General features: G+C 40.1%; 1 protein-coding gene across 6 annotated transcripts in view; it reads left to right on the forward strand.

Annotated features, from left to right (window-relative positions):
- The window catches only part of TTLL7 (tubulin tyrosine ligase like 7), a 138,636-nt gene that overhangs the window by 60,918 nt on the left and 65,494 nt on the right, over positions 1–12,224 (forward strand). For 5 of the 6 annotated variants that reach the window (XM_072974105.1, XM_072974107.1, XM_072974108.1 and 2 more), the window contains 3 exons: positions 3,633–3,797; positions 7,079–7,237; positions 12,071–12,165. In XM_072974105.1, coding sequence (XP_072830206.1) covers positions 3,633–3,797; positions 7,079–7,237; positions 12,071–12,165 — 419 coding nt within the window. The remainder of the gene's footprint in view (positions 1–3,632; positions 3,798–7,078; positions 7,238–12,070; positions 12,166–12,224) is intronic. The other variant, XM_072974109.1, reaches the window with a different exon arrangement.

Consider the following 12,224-nt stretch of genomic DNA (forward strand, 5'->3'; position numbering starts at 1 on the left):
ATTATTCGTCTCCAATATTATGCACATAATTAACTGCATTGAGTGGTCATATTTCTGAAATTAAATAATGACTGATCATAAATGTTGCTGGGTTCAGTTAACTAAAAAATGTAAGCCTGGCAAAGGAAGAATAAAGGAACTGTCAAAGTTTTGTAAATAAGGTGAAAGGAAGCACCATGTCTTTAAAAGTCACAAGATGTGGAGACATCTCAACTCCAAGCAGTGTTTGAGCTCTACTGGGTTCTAGGCATTGTGCTGGGTTTTGAAAAGCAGTGACCAAGACAGACATATTACTTGACCTCACAAAAGCAGCAGTCTGGTGGGGAGGCAGAAAATAAAATAAGCAATTAAAATACCCAGTGGTAGCTGCTGTAATGGTCTAAGAAACTGAGGCTGCCATGGCAGTGCCCAGCAGGGGCATCTAACTCAGTTGGAGATAAAAGTTGGAGAGGGAGTTTATAGAGTGGAATCTGAATAATGAGGGGTTAGCTAGGTGAGGGGTGGGGTGGGGTGGCACTATAGGCAGAAGAGTGGCCCGGAGGTCAGAGGGCATTTGGTATGTCTGGAGAGGGCGGACACGTTCAATATGGCTAAAGTATGGACTACGAAGGGGTGAGTTTTCAGGGGTCAGGATGGAGAGTCTAGGGACCAGATCTCTGTGGCGTGCTTCATAGACCATGTCTAGGATTTTTGAATTTAACTTAAGAAGGGATTTTGAACAAGGGAAAGAAGGAAAGAGATTTTTGTCCTAAAAAGGTCACTTGGTCTGCAGTGTAGGGAGTGTCAGACGAGGGTGTAGCTGGATGGGGGAGATGAGAATGAGGGAGACAAGCAGCTGTGTTCTAGCCTAACCACGTGTGAGAGGAAAGATGGCTCAATTTGAAGTGATAGCAGCAGGCCTGGACTAAGAATGAGAACACAGATTTAAGATATGTTTACCATGACATGGAGAACGGTGATATCCTGACAGGTTGTTTTGTAGAAGAGGGAAAGAGAGAAATTAAATGTAAAACTCAAGACGTTTGGCACAGGCAGTTGGGCGGGGGGTGGTGGGCGGTATTCCCCGTGCTGGGGAGTACAGGAACTTTGAAAAGTTTTGCAGAAAGTTGATGTGTTTGGTTTGAGACGCCCATGTGGCTTCCAAGTGTCCAAATGGATCTACATTCCAGGCTTTTGGATACATAGTCTAGGTCTAAAGTTCAGACGAAGGAGCTGAGCTGCAGGCACAGTTTGGGGCTTGTCAGCTCATAGATTATAATTGAAATAATTGGAGTGGGTGAGACAGCATTAAACACCTGTGAGGCAGATGGTCACGTTTTGAGAGGAAAGAGTAAGGAACAGGATAGGAAAGGGTAAGACACGGAATTTAGGTGATGAAAGGGATTTAGTCTACATGTATGTGATTTGCTTAAGGACACGGGGTTAGGGAATCACACTGAAAGGCTGGGAGTCTCACGGTCTCACTTTGCCAAGTGCACCCGAGTCACAGAATCTCCTGGCTTTGTTTTTCACCTGGATGAAAAAGGATGTGTTCCTCATATATCTCTAAAATTTCATGATCAGATTCCTATCTGAAGATACGACAAATTTAAAAAGTGAAATACATACTTTTATCTAAAGTGAGATCACAATTATGTAAAAGCTAAGTTGAAGAAAAAAGGTGAAAAAATAAACCAAAATGCTCCTGTTGGTTGTTTTTGGACAACAGGCTGCTGTGTGTTATTTTTCTTCCTCCTCTTTCCAATTGTTGAAATAGCGAGTGTGCCTTTTGTAATGAGCTGTGTATTTACATAAGAATTAAATATTGATAAACTACATTTAGGGAGATCATCAGAGAATTTCAGACACTGAAGTATAATAAATGTTCATTTTTTTGCTACCAGTGTAGCAGTTGGCCAATCCTTGAAAAGTTTTGCGTGTCTCGCCAGGCATTGCGTTGAGTCTAGACACTGCAAGGTGGGTGGAGAGTAGTTCTAGCCTCTCCATCCGTTGCAAGTTGCTATTTGAGCCATAGCTGCCATCACTTCTCCTTTTGCAAACGTCCAGCTGACAGTGAACTGTTTGGAAGGGGATTTATGTCCAGGCAGATGTGAAATTGTGGGATTTCCAATCCTACTTATAAGGATCGTGTTTCAAGACAAATGCGAAGTTCCGTTTCCGATTCACGTTTTCAAGGAGACCTAGAGTTTTTATTACTGCTGTTGGTTTTAGTTTAAGAAATTCTTGCCAAATGGAGGGCTTCTCAGAAAATTATTTTCCGAACAAAAATGACCTCTCTTTTGGGAACTAGGAAATGTTCTGTTTTGATGAATTTCCTTTTTCTTTAAATCAAGCACTTAAATTTAGACAAGTGTGAGGTTTATGCTCTTTCTTTTAAATATCACTTAATTTAAAGCCTTTCCTGATTTTCATGGAGGTGGAGATTGCGTCTGTCTTGTCCACCTTTGTACCCACAGTGCTCAGCACAAGTTCCTGCCAGTAGTGTGTGCTCCTGAAATATTGTTCAGTGAAATAAAAAAATTCCCAATTACTTGTGGGCCTATGGATTAGTAAACAACATGTCACTCAGGTGATCAGTTCTGCACATTTGCTTCAAAGACTTCAAAACTCTAGACTTAAGTAACTGCAGTGAAAATAAAATATGATATAAATATCATTAGTTATTAACAAATCAAAATAAGAATGTGTCTGAAGTATGTATTCATTGTGATGCAACACTGCTATCTAAAGTGATCTCTGGGAGTAGGAGCCTGAGGGTGGGGTTTATAGACCTCATGAGTGTTTATAATAGGTTGATAAGGAGCTATTAGATGTATATTCATTGACAATTATGAGAAGTTTTACATTTTGGGTACTTCTTCAGTTTATTCGAGGATAACGACAACAACAACCATAAGAATATGGAGAGACTAAGATACAAGATGCCCAACATGGAGCACTTTCATAAAGTGACTGCAGTCATTCCGCCCCCGGCACACCCCGGGCGGCACTGCTGTGTGCTGACTCTGCGCGCGCTCTGTCTTGCTAACACGTTAAAGTGATCGCCCAGTCGGTACGGGAGGGCAGAGGTTGTGTTTGGTAACCCTGCCTCTCGGGTTCTGCTACTGACTTGAGCTTCCATTTTTAAAAATTCTCTTTGCAAAGATGTAGAATGCTCTGTCAGGAAATTCCTTCCCCCCAAAAAATTAGGACGAAAAATCTTAGAAAAACATTAACAATAAACCAGCTAAGAAAAACAAACTTCAAACTTAGAACGTTTTCTTGCTTAGTAATATGTCGTCCCATTTTCCCTTGCTTACCCTGTATATCCATATCATTTTAGTACTTTCTCTGGGAGATGTATTTTGAACAGTATATAAAGTAACTCTGGAGATGACTACATTCACAACCTTTTTAAGAAAAATGTGCCATTTCATTTAATTTGAAAATTACCTATGTAATCATCAAATTATCAACCTGTATAATTAATTAATTAATTTTTCAACCATATGTTTGATTTTATTTAATTTTTTTCAGTCTGTATATTTTAAACTTTTAATTTGTCTCTCCTCTTTGGCTGCTTTCTTTTCCACGAAACCACATGATTCCTGAGTCTCATAGGTGGTAACAACTTTGGTTCTTACTTATCACAGACCCAGTTGTACATGCATCTGACAAACTACTCCGTGAACAAGCACAATGAGCGATTTGAAAGGGACGAAACTGAAAACAAAGGTAGCAAACGTTCCATCAGATGGTTTACAGAATTCCTGCAAGCAAATCAACATGATGTTGCCAAGTTTTGGAGTGACATTTCAGTAAGATTATACCATGCCACAATTTTAACTGTCTTTCCTCATATTAATTTAAAGAATCATCAACCATTTAAGATAAAGAACAGATTACATTAGATTGGGCAGGTAAAGTGTGTTTTCCTGAAGAAGATGGAATTTGTGATGGACCCCAATAGATACATAGTATTTTTACTGCGAGGGATGGGAGAGGAGGGCTTCTGAGTGGAGGCAAAAGCGTAAGTGAGGGCACGGAGGTGTGCGAATAGCTGAAAGCGGTCCAGGCTGGCCACATGGTACTTACAGGAGATTCATGAGGACTTTTGGCTGAAAAGGTATGTGGAGGCCAAATTTTAGTCTGAAAATCAAGGCTGAAGTTGGTAGGCAGTAAGGATTCATTCAGTTTTTAAGGGAGATTTGAGAGAGGAGAGTAATAAGGCCAAAGACTGTGAATTTAAAAGACAAATCTGAACCCGAATGCAGGATGGGTTAGAGGGAAGACCAAAAGGAGGTGGGGGAGGGCACCTGGGTGTGGTGAAGGTGGAAAGAATGGCCTAAACTGAGCCGCAATAAAAGAGGTGACAATGCCATATGCCTTGGGGTTAACTGAATGTTCAGAATAGGGTGGGGGCAGAAGTATTCAGAGATTCCTCTGCAGTTTTAAGGAATAATTATAGGCAGAATGAGTGTGGCATTGTCTGAAATAGAACAGGAAGGAGTTTATTTTGAGAAGAAGCTATAGAGCTTAGTTTTGCAGACAAGGGAAAAGAGTTCTGCTTATTCACTTGTTAGTGCGTTCATTCATTCAGTAAACATTTATTGAACCCATAGTATAAGCCTTTCTCTGGCTGATAATTTGAAGATTAATAAAATACAGCTCCAGGCCTCAAACACTTAAGAGTTTGGTAGGGGAAACTCACACATAAATTGTCCATGAAGTGCAGCATAGCAAGTACAAAAATAGAGGCATCCACTGGGTTCTGTGGGGACGCAGAGGAAGACCACACATGGTAGCTTTGGGTCGGTGGGGGCAGGAGGAGGGCTGCCTGGAGGCATTGACACCTGAACCAAGTTTTTGAAAGTCCATGAGGCTGTGATGAATTCTTCTTTAGACACGTTGAACTTGAAATGCTGTCTCAGGTAGAAAAGTCAAGCAGGCAGTTAAGAGTGTATGTATGGGGTGCAATTGATAATTAAAGCCAGGCAGTTAAGAGTGTATGTATGGGGTGCAATTGATAATTAAAGCCATGGCAGCTGATGAAATGCCAAATGGTAAGGGTAAAGAGAGGAAGGGAAACACATATGAGAAGGTAACCTTGGTGAAACAGATCCTTCATTAATCTTAACAGAAATATTAAAATGGTATTCAAAGTTAGAGGAGTGTGTCTGTTGACACACTTAACATGATTAGGGCTATACAATTTGATTTAGCTTTCTTTTTGGGACAAATGATATATACTTTAATAAATATATCATGGAAAATGGACATGAAAGCTCATTGTTGGTTGAACTTAGTTCTCTTGAGAAAATCAGAATAATTTACCTTTTGGATGATGGTGGTAATTTGAAGAGCATAAGGGTTCTAAAGGGAATAGACACCGCTCAGCACCAGCCTGTTGGTACCATGTGGTATTTTGGGCCCAGCGTGCCTCACTCTTTTCATTTGTCAATAGAGGCCATACATCTCCTGATTTAGAAAGGTTGGCAACAAATTCAAAATTTTTAAAACTGTAGGGACTCCATCAAATTTTAAAGTTTGTCATTTGGATTTGGTCAGATTCTCACCAACTTGTTAACTTCTGTTATGTCTTCCTGAGAGACTAAATACATCCAAAAAAGAAATTTGTCCCCCCAAATGCTATTTGTTTATTTATTTTATCAAGGCTAATTTTTTTGGAAATTCAAAAAAAATTTTAATGATAGCTTACTACCATGTGAGTCAGAAGCATCAGAGTGGTGACATTTTTACAACTTTTGGACACAGCTTATTGATGGAAGAGCATACTTGGTGATACCTGGGTAATTTAATGAATGGGTCATTTGATGATTAGCTCAAGGAGATGAAGGAAGTTTTTATACCCTCTGTTTACCCAAATTTCCACTTCTATGTGGATTTGATTCTTCAAGGAAGTCTTTGTGAAAAGGTAGAACCTGTTGGGTTGCCTTGGTGAGGAGTCCACGGAAAGAATCAGTCAAAGAGAAAAGCGAGTTGCCATTAGCTTTACACGTTGATTTAAAGCGGTACTTCGCCCACATAGCTGAGTTAGGAGGAGCTGAACAGCTAAGACTAATGCTAGTACGATGCTAGGGAAAGTCACTTCTCTGTTAGAACCTACATTTTTATCTTAATAGTTTACGAATGTCATGAATTTAACTTAGGACTTTTTTTTTCCCCAATGGCCACTTTATTGATGGTAATTTCTCTAAAAAGTAGCTGTCTACATATGAAAACTAACATGCATCAATACCGTTTATGAAGAACAGATAGATATTTGTGCTTTTGTGCTGGTCAAGAATGAATAAGGAATGAATAGAAAAACAGACTATGGAGATTAAAAATGACTATAATCACTCATAAAAATCATCCTTACTGAATGCTTTTTATGTATGTGAGGTACAAGTCTGCACAGGGAAACCCAGCTCTCCTCGATTGTGCCCTCTTGGCCTGTCAGCCTTTGTCTAGGTCGAGGTTCTGTAATACTGTTTGTGAAATAGTTTACTCTTCTTGGAATTTCCTTCCCTCCCCTCCCCTCCCCTTCTGTGTGGTTTCTGAGAAGAGGAGCCTATGATCCTACCTTACTTATTTAACAAATAGAAGCCACATTTATAAACTTTTATCTGGTCACAAGTGCCTTTGAGCATTTACTAACTGCTAAATACCGTCATGAGCACTAGGAATGGGCTTGTAAATAATACAGACAAGGACTCTGTTCTAACAAAACAGGAAAAAGGTCAGCTGGTGCTAGGCTGTGTATGTTGCCCTGAGGAATGCTGTATGGGGGCCTACTTTTAACTCGGGTCAGGGAAGGACTCTCTGCATATCAAGGAGCTAGACTTGGGAAGAGTGTTCCAGGAAGAGGGAACAGCCAGCGCAGGAGGCCCAGAGAAGGCGAGCATGGCTGGAGCGCGGTGGGCAGGGGAAGACAGGGATGAAACGAAGTCAGAGCAGCGGCAGGGGTTAGATCCCAGAGAGCGTTGTGAACCTGCCAGGGCGCTAGTGTGGAAGTCCAGGCCTTATTTCCACATATGTAAACGAGATGCAAAGAAATAAGGCTTTTTATTTTATTTTTGTATCACAATCTTTATAGGAATTGGTGGTAAAGACTCTGATTGTAGCAGAACCTCATGTCCTGCACGCATACCGAATGTGCAGACCCGGTCAGCCTCCAGGAAGTGAAAGTGTCTGCTTCGAAGTCCTGGGGTTTGACATTTTGTTGGATAGAAAACTAAAGCCATGGCTCCTGGAGGTAAGGCGTTTTCTTTAAGAAGAAAGACAAGTGATCACTGTTCTTGTATATTAAAACAAATGTTTTTTAAATGTGTGCTTGGCACAGTTGTTTCATTAATTGAGCGGAAAGAGGCCTGAATGGAGTGTGTGAGAGGAAGCGAATGAAAATGCAAGGACTAGAGCAGTGCCAAGAATCAGTGTGTGTTCAATGTTAGTTCTCCCAGATTAGTATTGGGTGAATTTCTAGGCCAGGAATTTTGCGCATATGCCTGGACCTGCTCTTGCTCATCTGTTGTCTACTTTCTCCACTGTTTTCTCAGCCTCACAGCTCTACCATGTCATGACTCTTGGCTGTTGGCTTTCCTCTGTGTGGGTTCCAGGGCTGCAGGACTGTGGCCCCCCCTGGCTTCAGTGTGCCTCCCCTTCAAACTCTCCAAGAGGAGAGAGGCTCCATTTGGCTCATTAATCAGTATTCGATCCCTCACAGCCCAGGTGGCATGTCATATTCTAGTTTAAGGCCATATGCTGTGCCTCGGGCTCCCCTCATGACTGGCCTGTCATCTGTACCTTTGGGTTTGCTGCCAGTCCCTGGGATGGTCAGTCATCATTATTTTTCTTCGGTTATAGAAAGTCACTAACATTTGGAAAATATGGAGTGATATAAGGGAGAAATACAAATGGTCTCTGTTTAAGATTTTTGCACTTTCTTTTCAGCCATGTTTGTATTTATATTATATACAGAAGAAACCTTAGCAGTCATGTGGTCCCATAGGACCCCGCCCAGCTGTTCCCCCTCAGTTCCCTGATCATATTGCCCCATGGTCAGAGGTGACATGGCCACAAAATTCGGCGTGTAGGAAACTTTGTCAGGAGATGAGCACCTACCTAAACACTCAGTGCTCACTGCGTTAGTTACATGTTAAGGAGCACGTTACAATAGAAAATATCAATAACAAACAAATAGAGGGTATCAACAACTTTCATTTTAAGTTGATTATCTCTTTTTTTGTTAATGATTTAGAAGTTGGAAGTTACATCTGTAACATCAAGGTTTGTGAAAGCAAATTGAGCAATAGGTGAGATCAAGACATTCAAAATATGTTTTTAGGAAAGAACACTTTTCTTATTTGAGGGCTACTGGTTTCGAGTATATGTGTGTTTAATCTACTATGAGCAAATAATGTGTATTTTATTTCCAGTCAAAGACAGTTCTGTCAGGTGTTCATATTTTGCTTCTGCCTGGGTCCTAGAAACAATATAAATGTGAAGAATTTTGCTTGTCATTTTGCTCCTCCATCCCTTAGATGTGAAAGCTCTTGACTCTGGACTGTGGGCCCCTCATCTTACTAAAGCCTGACATTTTCTTCTTTAGCTTTACTGTTTCCCTGTTCTTAGTTGCCTGTTTGTACCTGAATTCTTTCTTCCCCCCGCTTTGGCCTTTTATCCTTGATGGGCTGGGGAAGAAGTGGAGGCAAGTGCGTGAGGCAGGACTGGAAGGAGAACAAGGAATGATGGCTTTAGAGATGTTTTATTTACTTATTCTTAAAAGCCCTTGCCCGGCTGGAACTTTGCATTAGCTTGGATCAGAATTGACTGAATGGTTGAATTCTGTATTTTTAAAGGCTCAAAATACCATTGTTTGCTTTCATGTTTCTTCCTACTTTATTCTCTCCCTCATCATTTCCAGATCAGTAAGAACCACTGAAAGCTCCACAATGCCAAGAGCTAAATAGCATTATTTTTCATTAACTTATTTTCATTTTCTGATCATTTTTAAAATCATTTTCAGATCGATCATAACCACTTAAGAAACTCCACAATAACCAACATCTTGGGTGATGAGCATTTATTATATCAAAGCAGAAGAATCTTATTTAGATCTTGCGTCTGTGTTTTCTCCCTGCTGCAATCGCAGTAGTTCTCATACACGTTGTTAAAAACCTTTTGGCGCCATCAAGTGGCCTAAGGTAGACGGTGCCTCTGAGAATGTGATAACTTTCATATTAACTGGAACAATCGCAGGGAGTGATTCGTAGTGGCAAAATTGCAGAGATTTTCAATCATAGAAAACATTTTTAGGAAAGAACATGGAAACTGAGTGGAGTGTGAATATAATGCCAGCACTTTAAGTATCCTTGAGTTAATTTCAACAAGTCATGTGCCAGGTTGGTGGAGATAGAAGAAAAATGAGACAATACTTGCCCTGGTGTAATGGGGACTCAGTTCTGTTTTATGGTAATAGTTACAAGTGTAAGTCGGGGACAGGGAGTTAGCACAGACAACGCAGTGATTAATCTCTCTGTGTGCATGTGTATATTTGAGGGTTTAAAAACTCTTCTTAGGGGCAGTGGGAGGGCCGGATCCAGGATGAAAAGAAAACAGTCTTTGCACAAAAGGGAACACCTGAGCAGAGTACTTAAGGCTGTGGAAAGTAGGGTAAGGGCGGGGGCAGGGACAGTTGGGGTTGGGGTGGGGGGAACTTACTGGCCAGAGGAAACAGCATTCATTTAGGGGCACATAATCTATTATGGAAACTTATTTGTGCAAGAAATGATTAAGCTGTTTTGATAATTAAACTATGATTTGGGCAGTTAATAGATAGTATTTATTAATTTAATTTTCTTTCGAATAATTTTCATTTTTGCATGCACTTACAAGCTGCTGTGCTTTAAGACTAACACCTGGGGGTTTTGTCTTTTACAATTAGGATAGGAAATGAGAACCAAAGAATCCATCCACATTACAGAGTAGAATTTTGACGGGGTGGGACCCTGATTTCCAGTTTCTTCTGTCAGCTGTTTGTGGTGGTTCTTTTATAATTCTTTACCTTTCTCATAAGGCTTTTAAAAAAATCCAGAATTTTAATTGAATTAAGTTTTTCTGCCTCTCCATATATTAGTTTATTTAATGTGAAGGTACATTTCTTCATAGACTAATTTCTTTTGTATGATAGTAGAGTGAAGACTCTGAAATAGGTAAGAGAGAGGGTCTGAGATTGTGTTGTACCAGATCTCACTAACATCCTGGAGAAGGGATATGTCTGGTAGAATTCCAGACCACAGTTTTGGAATGAAACGCTAAGGAATTCTATACAAATATTTCAGTGAACCACTTAATCATCAGATCATAAAAACCTGGTTTATTTATAATCATGTTACCTATAGCAGCAGAACTATCTTTAACTGCATTACAAATTCCAGAGGTTTGAGTCAGTATTGACTGGTTGAAACTTTTTCATCTATAAAGTACATTGCTTTATGCTTTCTCTGCACTTGTAAGAGGAAATACTTGGAACTTTGAAGTAGCAGGTTAATAAACTTCCTTTTTCAAATTTACCTGGAATAAATGGATGTTCTTGCAATTACCAAGCTATTCTCTTCCCCTTGAGACCACGTCACACGGATGGGAATGTGTTCATCACCTTCTAAATCAGAATCAGCAAAGGCATGATACAGTAAGGCACATCTCTCTTCAAAATATACAGTTTGGAGTATTTCTATAAAAGGAGTATCATGCAGCCATCAAAATGATGGCGTGATAAGAGTTTCATGATTCATTATTAAGAGAGGAACTTGGATTATAAAATAGTACATTTAGCATAGAGATGTATTCAGAAGGTAAAATGAATATTATAAGTATGTATGCATAGCAGATGTGTGGGACACCATTTGTCGAATGATTAGCAATACACTAGGTGGTGGGGTTACAGGTGATCTTCCTGTTGTTCGTTTGCCTTCTGTTTACTGGTTTCTCTGCGGTGAGCCTGGACCACATTCCTAATTAGAGGCGTCTGTGTTCCTAGATGATTTCTTAAGTATAATATGGTATTTCCTTCAGCTACCAGTTGTAAAATGCGTGCTGTCGATTATCTTATCTCTTGTGGTGATGGATTTGTGTAAGACAACCTTCTTCTGTGACTAGCAGCATGCATGTTTTTGAGATGGTGTGTGGGGTTAGTTGGTGGTCCTAGTTTTGAACTCAGCAGTGTTCTCACCAGTTGAGTTAACTGAGTAATTTTCTTAAACATCTGCTGTTACAATTACATTTTCATAACAGCAACAACAATAACAAAGACAAAAAAATACTCTGGCTATTGAAGTCGTAGTATATTGTGTACTAGATTTCAGGATGTCTATGCAGTTACTTCTGATTTTTCATTGTAATGAAATCCTGGAAATGATGTGGGAAAGTAGAACAACCACAAATGCCTCATTTATTTCTACAAGTCCTTAAACAGAGAAGCTCATAGAGGTTGGTCTGCAGCCATCTTTAGTGGTGTCCTCTGAGTAATACAGTCAATGAAATGAGATAAAATGAAGATTGACGAATTACTGTTTGATCCAGGTAGAAAGAAATAAAATTTATATTTAGGCAGTAATTCATCCAGAAGATCTGAGAGCAGTGGGAGGAGGGCAGTGATAGTTTCCGTATGCTAATTATCACCACATTGGGAACATGCATAATTTTTGTTACATTTCTATTTATCATTGTTACTATTACTGGTCCTCCAACCCTTCTCTCAGGACGAGTCACTTCAGCTTCACTGCACTTAAGACCTAGAGGGCACGGGGGAGTAGACTGGAGAGACTGGAAAGGAGGGGAGGGCAGGGGTGCTGACTGAAGATCCTGAACTAAAGCAGCAGGGGGAAGGGGCAGTGAGGACAGATTTGCCTTAAGGTGATGAGGAAGGGAGGTGTGGCGATGGTGCCCAGGCCATCTCCTATATAGAGCTTTGTGATTTATTGTAGAGTCCTTTTACCGGTTGGGGCCCCACATTAGGTTAACAAATTTGTCCTGAATATTAATGACCCACCAACATTTGATTACTTGTTGTTTTCTTTGTAAATTTCAGATCAACCGCGCTCCAAGCTTTGGTACTGATCAAAAAATAGATTATGATGTAAAAAGGGGAGTGCTGCTAAATGCACTGAAGCTACTAAATATCAGGTAAAGTGTTTCCTGCTCTTTTGGAGTTTTTCCCACCATATTTGGCATAGAACAATCAT

The sequence above is a fragment of the Vicugna pacos genome, chromosome 13 (genome assembly GCF_048564905.1).
Source record: "Vicugna pacos chromosome 13, VicPac4, whole genome shotgun sequence".
In the NCBI taxonomy this organism is placed as follows: domain Eukaryota; kingdom Metazoa; phylum Chordata; class Mammalia; order Artiodactyla; family Camelidae; genus Vicugna; species Vicugna pacos.